We start from the raw sequence: 18,357 nt of genomic DNA, 5'->3' as shown, positions 1-18,357 counted from the left end.
ACACCACGTGACAGGAAAGCATATCTCATAGAAGCACACATCAGGGACCGATCAAAAGCCTGCCTGAAGGAGAATGAAGGGCAGCTGGCGGGACCCCTCCAGGAAGGCCCTCCACTCTTTCCCCCGCCATGCCAGAGCCATACGCCTCCATATGGAGACACACCTGGTTTTTGGCATCAACAACCCACGCCTCAGCAGGAGTAGGAAGGGAGTTTGATGGGAGGTAGAATTAAATTAGAACGCCTCAAAGTCAAATTCCTCTCCATTCACAGTTCTTTCTCTCCCACCATCCTCCAAACCTGGGCCGAATGTTTCTTTCATCATCGTAATTAAAAGGCTCTTGGACTCGGGGTTGATGTATTGGCTCAGCCAGCAGGCATAGGCGGCAAGATGCTTAGACTAGTTTACCAGTTCCAGCATCACTGGTCCCTGGCTGCTGTAGTCAGTATGCAAGTCTCCAGGCCTCTCTGATTCTAAAACTAAAGGACCCCAAAGAAATTCACAGTAACGTCTTCCCAGCCAAATTCTAGCTAGTAGTTGTTTTCCTGCCAAACAGAGCAGTGTAGCACAGTTGATGTGATGCACAGACATCATGCCCAGAGAAGACAATGGTGGGCCTCTAAGGCCCTCAGAACTATGGCCCAGAGGATAACCTGAGAGCTCCGGGTTAGCATGTATGACCAGTGCTCAAGCATGCTTCATTTCACTCAGAGAAAACCAGGACCATTCCCCACCTCCTCGGTTACTCGGATGAAGACTTCAGAGTTGACAGCCATAATCATCCATTGGGAAAAACAAAAAGACCCAGCTATCCACCAACCAACCTCACATGATGGAAGAGGAGGAAACATAGATTGAGGAATAGTGTAAGGGAACAAGGAGGAACTAAAGTGGTGGGTTTCCAAGTTTTTTCTGAAACACTGAAGACTTAAGCAAAACCTTACCTGGAACGGAAATGTATGTAAGTGGATAAAAGGTCAGAAGCTCCAGGTGAGGCAGGAGTGAAGATTCAGAGCCTGTCTGTGGAGTATTCCATTTCCCACCTCACAAGGTGGCTCCTGAAACTGTGTATGGAACCCCAAGACTACACACGGTTTGCAAACCACTAGACTAGAGAAAGCTTGGGCATTGGAATGGGCTTAAGGAAAGCTGAAAAAAGGGGGCAGGTATCCTCATGGCTGTTCCTGGGTGTTTTGCTGTGAAGAGGATGGAATTAAATGTATAGGCACCCCTTGTCATGGCTTGCCAGTCATGGGGTACACAACAGAGAAGAGGCCTTCCATATCTTGCTTGAAGCAAATAGATTGACCAACTGACCTTTTGCAAATCTTCTTAGAGGCCAGCCTCCTTATCCTCATCTTCCACTGGGAAAGACAGATTTGCTTGGGAAAGATTAGATCTTCCTTCTTTGCCCTGCCTCCACCCCCTCCCCACTCACCCCTCAAATCTAAGCTACTGGCCCCTCCTGAGCTCACGGGTCTCAAGCCTGGTGCCATCTCTGCTCTGACCTTCCAGAGGGAGGAATTCTGAGGGATTTGGCTAACTCACTAGCATGTGGCTCCCCATTTCCCAGCGAGACAAGCCCCCAGACCCACCTATGCACACCACGTCCATGAATCCATACATCCCGTAGCAGATCTGGAAGAGGAGGTCTTGGCGCTGCCATTTTGCCGAGGGACTGAAGGTCGACCAGATGAGCCAAGAGATACTAGCGATGAGGAAGAGGGAACCCAAGATGGCAGCTGCAATCTGAACCTTCTCAATGACTGTCAGAGAGATGGCCTGCCACTGGGGAGAAGAGAATGGCAGGTTAGCAGTGGCTTGGATGCCTCACCCCATTTCCCTCCCATTCCCATCCTTCTTCCTTCTGCTGCCCCGACCTCTCACCTCTGGCTTGGGGTTTAAACCAAGGCTTCCCAACTTGTAATACAATGGATATTTTTGCAGATTTCTGAGTTTTACATTGTTCTTCTGATGTGGAGGAAACCTATATCACACCAAATGATCAGAAGTTACTGTAGGGAGGGGATTCTGGGCGCACATGGCTGGGAAGGAAGGCCTACAGACAGAGGGATGGGAAGAAGGAAATGAAAATGCAGAGCTAGTGCGAGTGCTGTTCTAGGGCCCAGAATATTCTTTTCAGAGCAACGCTGTCTAATTTCACACTAATGGGCACTGAGAGGGCACAGACCTTTCTTTTGCTTGTTTTCTACACCACCTGGCATGTCATTTAATATACATGCTGGAGATTACCAATTCAACAGACAAGGAGAGGAGACAGGATGTGGGGGAGAGATAAGAAAAACAGTATGATTTCCTGACTGTATATGGTTACTGAGATTTCGGGTTTTTTGGGTTTTTTTTAACAGAAAAAGCACTTTACTAATAGCAGTATTGATGGATGGGTTGAAGGCCGGGGTGTGGGCGGGTTTCAACTCTGAAATACAATGATTCTATGGCTGGTCTAGGTAGTACAGGCTTAAGAAACCGGAGTTGGGTTTTAGTTTGGGATTTATTCATGCTGTCACTCAACAAATACGCACCATGTATTATTTATGTGACAGCCACTCTGCTGGTGCTGGAGGTAAAGCAGTAAGCAAAAACATACAAGATTCCCGTCCTCGTAGGGCTTACAATCTAGGGAACACAGATAACCAAATAATTATTTACAACTGTAATTCATCAGGAGGTACATGGCTCTGTGGAAGCCTTTGATAGGAGGATTTGACTTCCCAGAAGAAGTGATGCTTAAGTTGAGTAGGAGTTTACAAGGCAAGAGAGGAGGCAAGAGTGCTCCAGGCAGAGGGAAGAGCATGTACAAAGGCCCTGTGGCAGAAGAAATCATAGTGAGTACAAAAACCTGGAAGAAGACCAGAGTGGGTGAAGCAGAGAGAGAGAAAGGGAGCGTGGGGTGAGACAGCTACAAAAGTAAGAAAACAAGAGCATGTGGAATCCTGAAGGATGTGCACAGATTTTTGACTTTGTCCTAAGAGTACACATGATGCTATTGAATGGTTTTAAGCAGACACGTGACAGGATCAGATGTGGGAATGTGGAGGGAAGTACCATGTCCTGATTGTAGGGATCTGCGTAATGCCCTGCAGAGAACACCCCCAGAAGGTGTTTCAGCCTGAACTCTGAGGAAATGCAGACAAGCTTCCATCTGCCAACAGGGAGTCCTCCCTACATGTTAAATGGCCTGGATAGAAGCACAGATTGTGGCTCCAGCCAAGACTGACCAGTGGCCCCTAAGGAATTGTAACCATTGGAAAACATTGCGCTTGTTAGTCTAGATATAGGACATGGGCCTTTACACTTAATTATACAGACAGCATCCCGTTACAGGTAATTGGGCCTTTAAGTTTTCCACTGCTTCCCCCAGCCTAGGGTTACACATAACAAAGAAATTTTCCAGAAGATGGCCTGATCCTAGAGCCTTCTCTCATATACAACAAATGCTTCTTCCAGAGCCTGCCTCACTGTCTGTGAAGAGGGATTTTGACGGAGCTGTTTGTTTCTACCATTGAGTCATCAATAACCCTTGCTTTTTCCTTCTCTAGACTTCAAAAACCTCAAATACAGAAGCACAGAAAGAGCCCAGGACACACAACGGGGACAATTTGGGCCACAACCACACAACACTGCTGCTAGACCAAACTACTTCCTTCTCCTGGCGCTATCAGGAAAAGTGAAATGGCATTTCCTGAGCCCACACCGCTGCATTTCCAGGAGCAACAGAATCAGAGGGAGTCCCTGGTGTCTAGAAACTCATAGTTCAAGACACAGTAGTAACTTAAGAATAAGCTAATGTCAGTATTATCAATTCTGCCATTTGCTTACTATACTTATGAGATTAGAATAACTTTTTCTTTTTTTTCACCCCCAGGAAGAAGTTATCCATAAATGGTTTTTTATTTTATGAGTCAAGGGCTGATACCAATTTATGAGCCACGGGGGTGCTTTGTGGGGCTTGTGGGTCTGGACTCGGACCCTTTTCTGAGGCTTGAACAGCTGAGAAGGGGAGAGTTAAGGCACCCCAAGATGTGGAATCAGCCGTCTCACGACACTTATTTTAAGACATTTCCAGATTTGAAATGAATGGCTAACAGTGGAACCAGCGTGGGGGCCCGCTCTTCTTCTGACCCTTGGGACACCATCAGGATGGCTGAGGTGTCTGGGGGTTGTACTGCCTCCATCCAGAAATCATGCCCCCTGCTGGTCCCCATGAATGTACTAGCATGCATGCACACACGCACACACACACACACTCATTCCTGGCAGACCCCCATGTAAATCTCCATAGTGTTCAAAATAAAATGCCCTGGACACTGCAGCTCTGGGTTTCCAGCTGCCCCACCCGCAGAGACTCCACTCCACCATCACCGCCAAACCGCTCTTCTCCTGGGCTTGCAGAGTCTACTCTCCCCACCCTCCTTCAGAGAGGAGGAGAGAAACAACTGGACCAGGCCCTGAAGTTCCGTCCTCACTCGCACGCTGGCTAATTGATTATGTGGCAGCTTAATTGGCTGACCATGCAGATGTGGAGGTATTTTCAGAAGCAAAGTGCTCTCTGTTTGTGCGTGCGCCTTGCAGGGGAAGCTGCTGGATTTGGAGAATTTATGAGCTGGTGCAGGGCCTGCCAGCTCCTCTGGGGAAGATGGATGTGGCAGGGCACGGCAGGAGGGGTGGAGGGTGGATGAGAGGACCCCCTGGCAGGTCCAGCCCTGTGTGAATGTGTGTGGCAGACCCCACCCCCTGCCCCAGCCCCTCACAGGAGCCTCTTCATATTATCTCCCTCTTTCTTTCTTCCTTATTATCCATTCTTCTGTTTTTCTCCGCCTCCCTTTCCTGTCTCTTCTCCACTTTTCTCTGGTCCCTTGTCACAAGACATGCGGTCTATGGACCAGAAGCATAAGCATTACTCGATAGCTTGTTAGAAATGCAGAATCTCAGGCCCTTCTCTGGACTCCTGAATCATAGTCTGTGTCTGGACCAGATTCCAGGTGGATTACATGCACGTGAAGTTGTTTAAGTGGCATTGAGTTTCCTCTCTCGTTATTTCCTCTTCTCTCGCCTGTAGCTTTTTCTGTCTTTCTCCTCACCCTCCCACCCTCTGTCATTTTTCTGTCCTGCCCACTTCTGTCCTCTGGTCTTTCTTTCTTTCTTTCCTTTCCCTCCCTCCCTGCCCTCCCTCCTTTCTCTTTTTTCCTTTTGTTTGTTCATCCATGCATGCATGCATCCATTCATCCATCTATGCATGCATGCATGCATCCATCCATCCATACATCCATCCATACATCCATCCATGCATCCATCCATGCATCCATCCATACATCCATCAGCTCACTTATTATTTCATCTGATTCTCCAAACTTCTTTCCTTCTATATCTTTCCCTCTCTTTGCCCCCTCCTTTTCTCCAATTCTTGCTGAGGCTTGAGAGAAAACACAAAACTTCTTTCATCCCCTCCTGCCCACATGCCATCCACAGTCTTGCCTACCTGGCCCATCTTGTTCCTTTTCTCCAAACTGCCCTGACTCTAAGGTGGAATCAACCTCCTGCAGAAAAGCAGAGAGGGTGGGCAGCCCCAGTGCCCCTAGTGCCCCCAGCACCCCAGCGGGCAACCCCCGGTTGTACCTGCAGAGGATTCTTTGTGCTTATGGCAATGACGTGGTACTTGTAGTAGCACAGCTCGCAGCTCCAGCAGCCCCGCTCGCTGATCCACTTGATGAGGCAAGGCTGGTGCGTGCATTTGACTGAGCCATCACAGCGGCACGGGCTCAGCAGCTCCCCCTGCAGGAAGAGAGGCAGAGGGTGGTGAGGCCCAGCCTCGGAGTCTGGCACGTGGGTGGATGTCCCTGAGACTGCTACTTTGGTCCATCCAGGTAGGCCAGACCACACCACTCAAACCTGGCCATGGGCTTTGTTGGGAGGCACCAGACCCCACAGAGGAGACCTGGGCTCCAGCCCTCCACTGTGGGAGCCAGGCTACATCAGTCAACTCAGCTAAGAGTTCTAAGCCCCAGCTCCCACTCGGTGCTGGCCAAGTCCTAGGGTTTCTGTGAAAATGAGTGGTTAGATTTCTAGGGAAGCCCTCTGCTGTACAAAGCCGGGGTCAGCCTCTACTGGCTTCTCTTTAAAGGCTCAGCCAGGGCTCTCAGACTCAGATGCCCTCAGGGCCAGATAGGGGACACAAGTGACAGAAGCCAGGTGGTGGGGACTGGGGCAAATTAAAGGGCCCAGACCACAGTGGAAGGGTCAGCCTCTATCAGATCCAGAAAACTGTAGATGTGGGAATCTAGGCGGTGGTTTTTATGTAGAATCTCCCCAAAATCAAATGTTCTGGTGAGTGCAGGTTTTTAAAATATATTGTGAGAGTCATTTTGCCGAGTTTGGAGCTCAGGGCTTGAGCGTTTGTGCTCTCCTGCAGGCCAGCATGTGGAGACCCAGATGCCCTCTGGGAAGCCTTCTGCCCTGGGTCCCAGAGTGACAAAAGCATGGCGGGCGGGCAGGCCTGATCCCGGGAACCTAGAAGGTTGGGCAGATGCCCTCACTGGAGGCCGGATCCCTCCAAGTACATCCCTCGGGCCTGGCTGGGAGTGGCTGGGAAGCCCAGCCTGGGCAGGCCAAAGCAGGAAGGCAAAGGACCGGCCCAGCTCCATGGTGGCAGGATTTGAATCCCCTGGTGGGTGGACTGACAGTTGGGCTCAGTCCCCAGAGCACCCAGTGACCCTATGTCAGGTGACCACGACTGAAGCCTGCATCTGCTTCCTGCCAGGCCCGGCACGACGGCCCCAAAGTGCCTCCATGAGCCTCCCCGTCTCCTCTCCTTTTGCTCTTTCCCCCTATTGTTCTCCTCCCTCCTAGCTCAGAGTCCATGATTTCTAATCCCATCCACCCACCTCCTTCAATTGCTTTCCCAGAGACTTAGCAGTTGCTCCCCTGACCCCCCAGTGCTCCCTTCTGACCTATCCTTCCTTACTCTCTGCGCCCTCCCTCCCCCAACTCATTTATTCTGGATCCAGCTCCTCTGCCTCATTCCTATCAAAGCATCCAGGAGATGCCATGTACACCCCCAATCCCTGAGCCCCATGCTGGCCTGGTGGGATACGACCACTGGAGCCATGTCCCTGCTAATTTAGGAAATTCGCCATTCAGGAAACCACATCTTGTGGCCAGCCTTGAATAAGCAAGCACAGGAGCTCCTGACCTAAAAGTTACAGATGTCTATTTGCATATTTAATCGTGCTCTTTGCTGTAGACTGTAGAACCAGTCATTTCCTTCCAAGAAGCACGGAATCATCTTTCCCTTCCACTTCAACTCCTATCACTCAAAGGCCACCCCTTGGGAGGTGGGATCTAGATGCCCTCAGGGCCAGATAGGGGACACAAGTGACAGAAGCCAGGTGGTGGGGACTGGGGCAAATTAGAGGGCCCAGACCACAGTGGAAGGGTCAGCCACTATCAGATCCAGAAAACTGTAGATGTGGGATGGGATCTAGAATGACCTTTTGCACCTGCCTGGTTTGACAGGTTTAGCTGTCAAACTGCTCCTCTGTCTTCCCGATGGTTCCAATGCCACCTCCTACAGGGAGTCGTCCCTGACTTCTCCAGGTTGAGCTCATGCTTCGGTCTCTGAGTATCTCGTGCTGAGTGCCCTGGGCGTGTCCCTGTTAGAGCACTCAGCACAGCCGTAGGAGGGTCTACGCGTGTGCCTGTCCACCCGCCAGAGGAGCCCTGGAGGGCAGGGATGAGAGGCTGTTCCCCCAGTGTGCAGCCTATCCCCAGAAGGCCCTCAATAACATTTGTTCTGAGTAAATGAAAAAATAAATCAAGTAGCTGCTCTGCTTTCCTGCCGCATTCTGAGGAACAGGGACGAGGCTGCCCACTCTGTGAGAATGGGAACCATGTCCATCTTGTTGACCTTGGGAGCTCAGCACCTTGCTCAGTGCCCAGCGCTCTGTGTATTGATGTGCAATTAATGAACCTGGTGGCAGAAATGCTTAGAGGGCCTGATCCCCATAAAACCCTCCCTGGTTCCCCACTCTGTTCCTCCAATATTGACAGGCCCCCTCTCCTGGGCTCCAGGCCTTTCCCATACCCTTGCTATAGCATTTCCCCCACTTGTCTCTGGGCCACTACACTCACAGGGTCACTATCTCATCCATCTTTGCATCCTCAGCACCTAGGACAGTGCCTGAAAATGTTAGACACTCCGTCCAGCTTTGACAGTGGCATGCATCCACATCTGTTTGATGAACAAGAGGTTTTGCCCCTCCAGGACATGGTCAGCCTGTGGCTCCAGGTGGGCAGCTGTGGCAGCTTGGAGAGGAGTAGAAGAGGCAGAAGATGCTCACATTGCTGGTGCTCACCACACCCACCCAGGCCTAAGGGCCCTTGGTGTGGAGTAGCTGCAGTGCAGCTCTGAGAAAGAAATAGGAGGCAGTAGGGGGAGAGGAGCTGAGGGAGGGGCAAAAGCCCACATTATTCATGGCAGCATTTCCTAGGCTCATTAATTCTAACAGGATGAGCTGGGTTTGATTAATCGGGTTGTTAAGCAGCCATGTCAAATTGCCGATCAGGTAAGAGACATTGCTTCCGGTGCCTGGCAACGGTGCCAAGCAACTGCGAAGCAGTGCTCCTTGCTTCCCAAGCAGCAGCCGTGAGGTGGGGCAGAAAGAGCTGCTGGCTGGGGCACAACTAATAACCAGACCCGTGATCTCCAGCATGGCCCCGAGTGTGGGACCAGCACGGCTCCCTGGAGCTCCCTACGCCACAACATCCTTATCGGGAGAAGAGAGAGCCTGACCAGGCTGGGTCAGAGCACCTGGCTCCGGGGCCAAGAGGCCACAGGTGTTCTGCCTCCCCCGGACCTCCTGGTCCCCCACCCTTTCCCTTGGGACAGGACAACCCAAAAGGCATGACAAATACTAGAAATCGAGGTCACTGAAACTGTTAGAAAAGTTTAACTTTGATGAAGTAAGTGATCCAGGATTTTAGAAAAAAATAATAAATCTGCGAAGAAGGTGTTTTAACCCTGGCATTCACATAAGGTTTGTATTTTATCATTTAGTATATTTTTATGTACATTTGGGAGGAAAGCCATAATCTCTTTCATGTGTAAGGCCTCTAAGGGACCTTAACAAGGACCCTCCACCATCTTTGACTGGTCAACCTGTGCTTCTCCAAGAACAAGAGAAGTGGAAATGAGCCGGCAGCCAGGCAGGTCCAGGTGAGACTGAATGAAGATGTGCTTTGCAGTAAACTCTGTTAAAAGCTCAAATGGTGTAACGTGGACATTGAGGTGGCAAACACCTCTCAATGTAACAGAGACCCTTATCGAAGAGAGAGGTTAAATGGCCAACTCAAGGTCGCTCAGCCAGCTGGTGGCACGGCCAGCAAATAGAACCAGGTCTCTCTGGCATCAGACTCCGTTTCTCACCACACCGCTCTGCTTATCCCCTGCACTCCGGTCCTGCTGTCCCTCCCACGCCTGTGCCCGTGGGTCTCTTCTCTGTCTCTCCCCTCCAGACCCCACCCCCCTCCCTGGCCCAGCTCAGGCCCCTCCTGCAAGTCTCCCACAACTGTCATCTACAGACTTGTCTTCTCTCCCTGCATCGTCATTCGCAGTTTGGCACTTAATCATTCTCTAATCGTTTCCTCTGGGATTTGGGGTGCTCCGGCATGCCCCATAGAACCGGGCACATTGTAGGTGCCCGATAAAGGTGCGTTTACTGACTGGACAGCACGGGGCACAGGAGAGAACGGCCCCTCCTGAGGCTCCAGCCTGTGGGCTGGGAGGATTATTACGATCTTGTCTGCAAAGCCCAGCAAGCTCCACAGATCAAAGGGGCTTATTAGATGCAAAGGGCATCAGACACTTCCTCAATGATCTGCTTGGAGCTTTGGGGCCCAGGGACCACCTGGGAATGACTAAGGCAAGAAAAACTGGCCCTTCTCTAATCTCTGGCGCCCCTGCGTTGGGGAGGGGTGAAAAGCACAGTTTTTGGAGACAAACTTCTTAGGTTTGAATGCCTCTTCACCGCTTACCAGCTGTGCAAACTTGGGGAAGTCTCTTGACCTCTCTGAGGCTCCGTTTCTTCATCTTTCTGTTGCAGGCAACTCGTACCTCCTCAAAGGGTGGCTGCAAGGGTGGAGTGAGATGGTGCAGGCAGAGTGCTGGACACGATAAGTCCCCTTGTGAAAATACCGCAGTTCTAACTTGTGCTTCCATAAGCACTTCAGTTGCACAGTTTTTTCCCCTACAGCTCTGTTTTATTCTCCTGCTATCCAATAGGTAAGGAAGGGCGCCATGTGCAAGTGAAGGGGCAGCTGAGCCCCAGAGGGAGGTTGAGATGAAAGAACCAAGAGAGTCTGCCCTTGTAAGGTGGATCAGGGTTCAGCACACAGATCGGACTTCTGACCCAGGACGGTCCTCTGTGTTACCCGGGGTCGCTGAGAGCATGGAGGGCCCTCCTTCCCTGGGGATGCTGAACAGGAGGACGCGGGCCTGTTGGATGGTTTAAGTGGGGTCATGCTGGAGGCAGGAGGCAGGACAAGGTGACCCTCAGCCCTTGGCTGTGGCTGAGCTGGCAGGTGGGGTAGAGAACAGGGCGGATTCTCCTCGCTGCCAATGACACAGCAAGCTGCAGACGCAAGCCTGCAGCTTCCCCTCCATTCACAGATTCTTTCAGTTTATTTCGGGCTTGCTTCATTTTTTCCCTCTCAGTCTGAAAGGACTCACTCCTGGAGTCCTCAGGTTACCTGGTTGCCATGGCAGCAGCAGGTAAGCCAAAGAGTTCCCCTTCCACCCACACAGGCACCAGGCCTCCCGGCCACCGTGCAGAAAGAAACAAATGCAGGCTGGGCAAGCGGAGACAGCCCCAGCCCTGCTGCAGTTTGCAGCTCTGGAAAATCAAAACAAGGGGACAATAGAAACACCAGCCTTGGGGACAGTTTGGGGACATCTTCCCTTATTGAGACTAACATGGTGGTTGAGGGCCTGGGCTCTCATCTCAGACAGACCTGAGTATATCCAGCCTCTTACAAGCTGTGCAACCCTGAGCAAATCGCTTAACCAGTCTGGGCCTCATTCGATCATTCCTTTATTCATCAAATAGTCATCTATTATGTTCCAAGTTCTGTTCTGGGTAACAAGGACAGAGCAGTGAATGGAACTAATCAAAATTCTCTAAGAGAGACAGACAATCAAAAAGGGAGACAAGGAAGCTGTAAGAAACTAAGATGCTGTCATGTGCTATGGGGAAAAATTAGCAGGGAAAAGAGAAATGGAATACCGGGGAGGGGGCGGGTTGGAATTCTAAATAGAGTGGCAATGGAAGACTTCATCAAATGGAGACATTTGAGAGAAGACCTGGGGAAGGTCAGGGAGCAAGCCATGCAGATACCTGGGGCTGAGCATTCCAGGCAGAGAGAACGTCAAGTGCAAAGGCCCTGAGGCAGGAACATGCCTGATGTGTTCCAGGGACACCAAAGAGGCTGGTGTGTCTGGGGTAGATTGAATGAGGGGAACGGGGGTAGGAGATGAAGTCAGAGATATAATAGGTACCAAGAAAGGGGGCAAGGCTTGTGGGCCATTTTAAGGACTTGGCATTCACTGTGAATGAGATGGGAAATCATGGGAGTTTTAAGCAGAGGGGAGTGACATGATCTGACCATGTTTGACAGGATCACTCTGGCTGCTGTACTGAAAATAGACTGGAAGGAAGGAAGGGCAGAGAAGGGAGACAGGAGGCTGTTGCGATAATCCAGATAAGTGAGGATGGTGTTTTAGACCAGTGTGGCAGCAGTGGAAGTTCTGAGAAGTGGTCAGTTTCTGGATGTATTTTGAAGACACAGATATTAAGATGTGCTCATGGACTGGATGTGGTGGATGAGAGGAGAAAAGTCAAGAATAACGCTGATTTTGACCTGAGCCACGAGAAGGATGGAGAGTTGCTTTCAACGGAGATGGGAAAGACTGAGGGAGGAGCAGATTTCAGTGGGTAGATAGGAGTTCAGTTGTGGATGTGCCGATTTTGAGATGCTCATTAGATATACAAGTGGAGGCATCAGATAGGGACTGTGATATATATTCGGCTGGAGTTTAGGGAAGAGGTCCAGAGCAAGACATAAATTTGAGAGTCATTGGCATACGGCTGGCGTTTAAAGCCAGGAGCCTGGGTGAGGTCATCAAAGGAGAGAGCGTAGGTGGTACCCAGACTGCTCCTTGGAGGGACATCGGAGCTTAGAGACGGGAAAGGACCAGGAGAAGAGGCTGAGAAAGGAAGGTCAGTGAGGTGAGATGAGAACATGGTGTTCTGAAAGCCAAAGAAGACCAAGTGTTTCCAGAAAGGGGTCAGCCTCATCAATTGCTGCTGATGGGTCAAGCTGGAGGAGAACTGAGAATTAATCCTGGGTTTGGCAAGTTTTCCTTCAATTTCTTCGATTTTCTAGGTGAAATATGAAGCAAAGTCATGGGCTGAGAGTAAACGTAGGGGAGGAGGTATTGGAGTCTGAGAATTGGCATTATTTTATCAGCCATCAGGAGAGTCTGAATGATTAGACTAGAGAGAGAAAGAATGACAGCAGGCAGCACTAAGGGTCCTTTCTGTTAAAATAAAATAGCTCATCTGTGCAATGGAAGGAGGAGGGTAGTAAGAGAATATATTTAGCCCCATTCCTGGCACACAGTAAGGTCTCAGTAAACACTGGCTAATATGTAAGGGGTTGTGATGGGAGTTAAGGCAGATCTCGTCTCTAAGCTCACTTTCTCACCTACTTCAAACTTTGATCACTTTCCTTTCTTCCTTCTTTCCTTCCTTCCTTCTTGTTCATATAACATTCTCTTATTAAGAATCTTGATATTGCAAACATTTCACAGTTCCAACAAAATACGTTCATAGACATTCTACTACCTCAATAACCAAAGGAGGCTAATAATTATTTCTCCTGTTTTACATATGAAGCTACGCCACTCAGAGAGGTTGTTATTTGCTCAAAAGAAAGGCAGAGTGATGCTCTGCAATCAGTTCTGTCCATCAGGTACCTGTACCTACAGCATCTCTGCCCACTCCGGTGTCACTGGCCTTTCATCTCTTCTCCCACCCCTAGCAGCCTTGTTCATCAGATCCTTACCTTTCCAGCCCTGATAAGAGAGAGAACCTTGCTGACTGCCCTATTAACATATAAATGTAGAGGTGTAAACTAAACCCTCTTCTCCTCTGCCCTTCTCCTCTGAACCCAATTCCAGGTATTAATTCCAGGTATAATTCCATGAGCATTGGGTATTAATTGATGTGGTGGGGTGGAACATGATGGGGTTTAATTTCTCCTCGCACCCCCACGCTTGGTGGGGAGGAGACAACTGTTACATCAAAATTCAGAGAGATTTTTGTAAGCATGGTAATACATTAAAGTTCTCTCTGAGATGCAATCTAGATTAGTAAGGAAAGTTTCACTTTAGTAGGTGCTCCATTGTGCAGACTCAGAGGAGCTAAAGCCTCCAAGTCAGTTTCCCCTCCAGCATGGAGCCAGAACCGGTGTGTATTAGGGTGAGGAGGAATGGGCATAGGAGTAGAGAAAGTTCATTGGGATTGTAGAGGTGAATAAGGAGGGATGCCGAAGAAAGTAGAGACCCGCCCCCAGCCCAGTGTCCATCCTAGGTAGTCTCTATGAGGATGGATAGTTGACTTGACAGGGAAAGTAAAGAACTGTTTACCATTTTCTGGACTCCACATATTTGGGGGACCAACTAACAGTAAATCTTATCAACAGCACATCCTCCTGACTCTAGGGGCACAACCAAAGTGCTCCAGGATATTGAGCAACTATTTGAGTAGCTGTATATAGGTTAATGGGGGAGAGTTAGGGAATGAGAAGACAAAGGGAGAGCACAGATGGAGCCAGTGAATAGAGGGAAAACCTAGAAGATTCTAGGGTCTTCTTCCTGCAGCACACCAGGCAATGATTTCTTGGTTGCACAGACCTGTAAGAGGTCAATGTATGCTGGCATTAGGATCAGGAAAAAATGACCTAGCCTGAAGATCTTACCGTGCAAGGTTGTGGTGAAGAGATGAGTAGGAAAGGGTGTGACTGCTGCTGCCTTGGAGGATGACAAAGCAACTTTCTCCCTTATCTATGGGAGGCAGGCTGATTGGCAAGATGACCTTCAAAGATCCCCATGGCTCTAGAATCGATTACTATACACTGACAAGCCATTCTGAATTTTCTGCATATTGTGTCAGGCAGTATACAGCCAGTTCTTTGTCTTCTGGCTGGAGCCCTTTCCAGCCAATCTTTAGCTCTGCCACCCATCCATAGTATTTAACATGGTCTCTTCCCAGCCAGGCTGTGCCCAAGCTTCTCACTTCCCCTGCTCATGGCGCCAAGGCCAAAACTTGGCTTCAGGAGACTAACAGTGTGTCAACACCCAGCAGAAGGAAATAAGAAATCGTGGCAAGATAATTTGATTTTTAAAAGAAAGAACTCTATTACCAAGTAGAAAAAAAATATTTAAGGCTTTAATGAGCTGTAGTTATCCACACTTAATCCAATTAACCACATAATTATTTCTAGTTCTACTCTCATACCAGCAGCTTATTTTCACATACGTACACACACACACACACACACACACACACACGTATAATCTACCTCCCTCTTCATGGGAAAATTTCCAGGCTTTTTGTTCTTCAGTTCAAAAAAAGGAATACAAAAGGAGAGAAAAAATAAACACAGAGACCCAAACCAAACCCTCCAAACCATTTTTTTTTCATTTTCATAATTATTTCATTCCTGCAGCTCTTTTCTCCCCATCATTTAACTGGTATAAGACAAATGTACCTATTTCCTCTAACTGCCTCTAAATATACTCGACTGGTAGTAGAAAGAAGAACTTAACCTCACAGTAATTGAATTTAAATAACATCCAATTCCATAAAGTCAAACATGATCTGCATAATAAACAAACCAAGCTGTACAAGGGCTGGCGGAAAGAAAGGTCATATTTTATGTGTATATTCATAATCACATCTGTATTTCTAATGATGTAAATGTGCGACATCCTGTCCCTGTGTCTTTCCGGGTGACTCATCATTGCCATCACCATCGTTACCAAAGAGCTAAAATTAAAGGCTGATCTGCCCTCAGTCCTCTGTCTGACTCAATAGAAAAACGAAATTTCAATAAACCTGGACTGGCCAGAATTGGGCTATTTGCATAAAGCAGCGGGCTGGGCCTGTTTCCAAGGTTCCAGGTCACCAGGCTGAAATTTCAGAGATTCCAGTCTGCTATGTCCTCTTTCCTTCCCACAAGTAGGGCCAAGCCAAGGGCACAAGTCAACTGTCAAGTTAAGGGACAAATACTCAATTGCCCCCTGGGGCCAGCCCTCCGTAGGCACTACACACTGGTAGAGGGATGCCCAGCTTCAATTGTGCAAAATCCTCATGTCATTTGAGGGGTTGTAGTGAAATTCTATAAAAATTAATTTCCAGTCATGGTAATTAATCTATCATTCAGTGCGTTTAGGGTATACAGCAGATGTTACAAGTGTAAATGAGCTATGATGACATGTTACGCTGCATGGATGTTCCGAATCACAGTCCTGGGCACTTAGAGCCTTATGTAGTGCTGACTTTTATGGAGCAAAAAAGGCAATGACTTTCATGGGTGTCAGTCCCAACTCTGCCCCCCTCTGGCTGGTGACCTTGGGTTTAAGTTGTCCAAGTCTTGATTCCTTGCTTCTCAGAATCTAGCATACGTAAGAATCACCTGGGAAACTTAAGAATTCACGTTCCCAGGCTTTACTCCAGAGATCCTGACCCACTCCTCCTCTCTTGAAGCAAGGTTGGCTAAGAATCCTTTTGTGAAGCTCTGGACCAGATATACTTCAGCAAAGCTTCTGTCTCCTGTATCACTCTAAGACTTCTGTGTATACGAAGATGAAAAGAAATACCAAGAGCTAAAACTTATTGCGCACTTACGATGTGCCCAGCCCTGAATACACGCTCTGACTGCTAGGTTCAAATCCTGGTTCTCCCACTTACTAGATGACGGATATTGGGCGAGTTACTTACCCACTCCGAGCCCCAGTCCCATTGTCAGCATTATCCTGCTTTACAAATTCATCTGCGGCTGCGGCTGCCTCTGTTACTTGCTCATGCTTATTGAACATGTGCTAGGGGCCAGCACTTGACGTGCATGAGGCCTGTAGCACGGTTACTGGGCCCAGTGGACCCAGACTGGCTGGTAGAATCCTTGCTCAGCCATTTATTACCTGTGTGACCTTAGCAAGTTTGTTCAGAGTTAAAGTGGGACCAAGGGTACTTCCTGCCTCGCCAAGGTCCCATGAGAATTAAAGGATATAATACACAATGAGGAGGACTTAGAACCCTGCCTGACACATAGTGAGTACTCATTGTAGGTCATTATGTATTGTCTCTCATGGGCCCGCCTATCCTTGCTGAATCCCTTCACATCCCAACAAAAGGAGGTAGGCAGAGGATGCTGCTCTCCCGATCTGTGGATCAAGCGTCTCGGCAGGTTGTTGCCTTACCAACACCTCACTTTACCTACTTGTAAGTGAGGCTCATCAGTTTGAAGCCTGTGAGTACTTAAGCTGCCTGGGAGCCTGGATAATGAGTATAGGTAATAGCAGCGTGACGAAGGCCAGGAGTCTCCAGGTGCTGCTGACTGTCCTGTTATTTTAGGCAGAGGGGAGAACAAAACAGATTCCCCAGCTCTCCATCCACCTGGCTGCCCCAGTGTCTCCCTGAGCCTTCTTCCCTCGCTTGCCTGTGTTTCTACCTCCTGTGACGAGATAATGAAAAGGTCTTAAGCTGTGAGTGTTTGCAACCATCACTTCTCCTTCCCCCACCTCTTTCAGGTAAGGCTGTAAACTTGTGTGTTCCAACTGAGGGCTTTGTGATGCCCTTGGAAGTACAGGAAAGGAGGGAACGTGAAACCAGGGCAGAGAAACTAAAATGATCTGTGTAATAAAGAGCTCAGCAAGGAAAGGGAAGTGAGAAAAGGAAAGAGGGATTTTCGTCCTATGATTTCCTCTGCCTGCTTTATAAACAGATTGCAGTAAACATTCAAATGTTTTTCAATTCTTTCCCTGTATGGGATTTGCATTTCTTCTTCACTATGAGCTTCATTCAGATTATACTCCGTTTAGACTGAAAAACCTGAAGCCCAGAGCAGGCAGTGGCCTTTCCTAGGGTGGTGCAGTCAGGCAACACTGAAATAGGAATAAATTACAGACCCCTCCTGCTCTGGGTTCAGAGCTCCAAAGAGTCTGTCCCACATCCCTGCAGGACTGATGCCTCTTACTGGATGGTACCCATTCCAGAGTCTGCTGAAAGTTCAGCCCAGTTCTTTTCACACCTCTCAAGGAAGCGTACTATTCCTGAAGTCTTGGCTCCAGTTCCCTGTCAGGAATAAGCATGCTAAGTAGAATTGGAATTACTATGGCGTGTGAATAGACGCCCGTCTGTTGACTCCAAGCTTCTGCTAAGCTGCTCCAAGTGGTTGCAGCTTCTGTCATCTTGGCGATTTTACTTTTTGTTTGAAAGAATTCTATATCCCTCACTTCTGGACCTGGGAGGGGGGCGGTCTGCAAAGACCCTCATCTCCATCCCCTAGACTCTGGTCAGACTGCCTTGCCCCCAACCTTGACAGATGGGGTGCTCCTGTATAGAGATAATGCTGGGGAAGGGGACCCCAGAGGGTCCCATGTTTACCAGTGCCTTCCAATTTTCCCTTTCAGATCCATATATGAAATCCAAGGAAGGACAATGCCAAAGCTCATAGAAAAGCCCAAACCTCTACACTTGAGGATTGGGAAGATATGTATGGACCATCAGTGTTTCCCTCCAGAAGACTGAGACTGTGGCCCATAGTCTTCATTCAGGAGCCATTCAGCGGTTGGGTTGAGCACTGACTCTCAGCCTTGGCGTTGAGCTCTCCAGACGGCGCCTGCCTAGGAGACCCTCACACGCTAGGATGTGCTTCCTCCAACTTACCCAGATTCTCAGTTTTTGCCATGGTTTTTAGGCCTGAATTTCACTTAATTAGTGGCTGGTATGCAAAATATTACTTCCTTCTGTTTGCCTTTAACCTCTTCCAGATGATAAGGTGGTTAAGCAAGCCATCAAGACTTCCTGTTTTCAGAGACTTGGCAAACCAAGTCCCTGTTCCCCCTTCCCTTATCTGTCATGATTATTTAAAGCTTTATTCATCTTCCCTCAGCAGTCGTCCATTCACACTGAAAAGTCCTATTTTTAGATCCAATTCTCATGTCATGCATCATTTTAGCCACCTTTCTCCAGCCCTTCACCAGTCTTTTAGGTTTTTAGG

At 48.8% G+C, this 18,357-nt stretch overlaps 1 protein-coding gene across 1 annotated transcript in view; it reads right to left on the bottom strand.

Moving 5' to 3' along the window:
• MARCHF4 (membrane associated ring-CH-type finger 4) overlaps positions 1 to 18,357 on the bottom strand; it is a 104,738-nt gene that overhangs the window by 17,494 nt on the left and 68,887 nt on the right. Inside the window, exons 2-3 of the mRNA XM_014852490.3 lie at positions 5,638 to 5,793; positions 1,596 to 1,788 (exon numbers count right to left, since the gene is read on the bottom strand). Coding sequence (XP_014707976.2) covers positions 1,596 to 1,788; positions 5,638 to 5,793 — 349 coding nt within the window. The remainder of the gene's footprint in view (positions 1 to 1,595; positions 1,789 to 5,637; positions 5,794 to 18,357) is intronic.

The sequence above is a fragment of the Equus asinus genome, chromosome 19 (genome assembly GCF_041296235.1).
Source record: "Equus asinus isolate D_3611 breed Donkey chromosome 19, EquAss-T2T_v2, whole genome shotgun sequence".
NCBI classification, from domain to species: domain Eukaryota; kingdom Metazoa; phylum Chordata; class Mammalia; order Perissodactyla; family Equidae; genus Equus; species Equus asinus.
The sequence above is the reverse complement of the archived record's forward strand: the minus strand, read 5'-3'. Positions and strand labels throughout refer to the sequence as shown.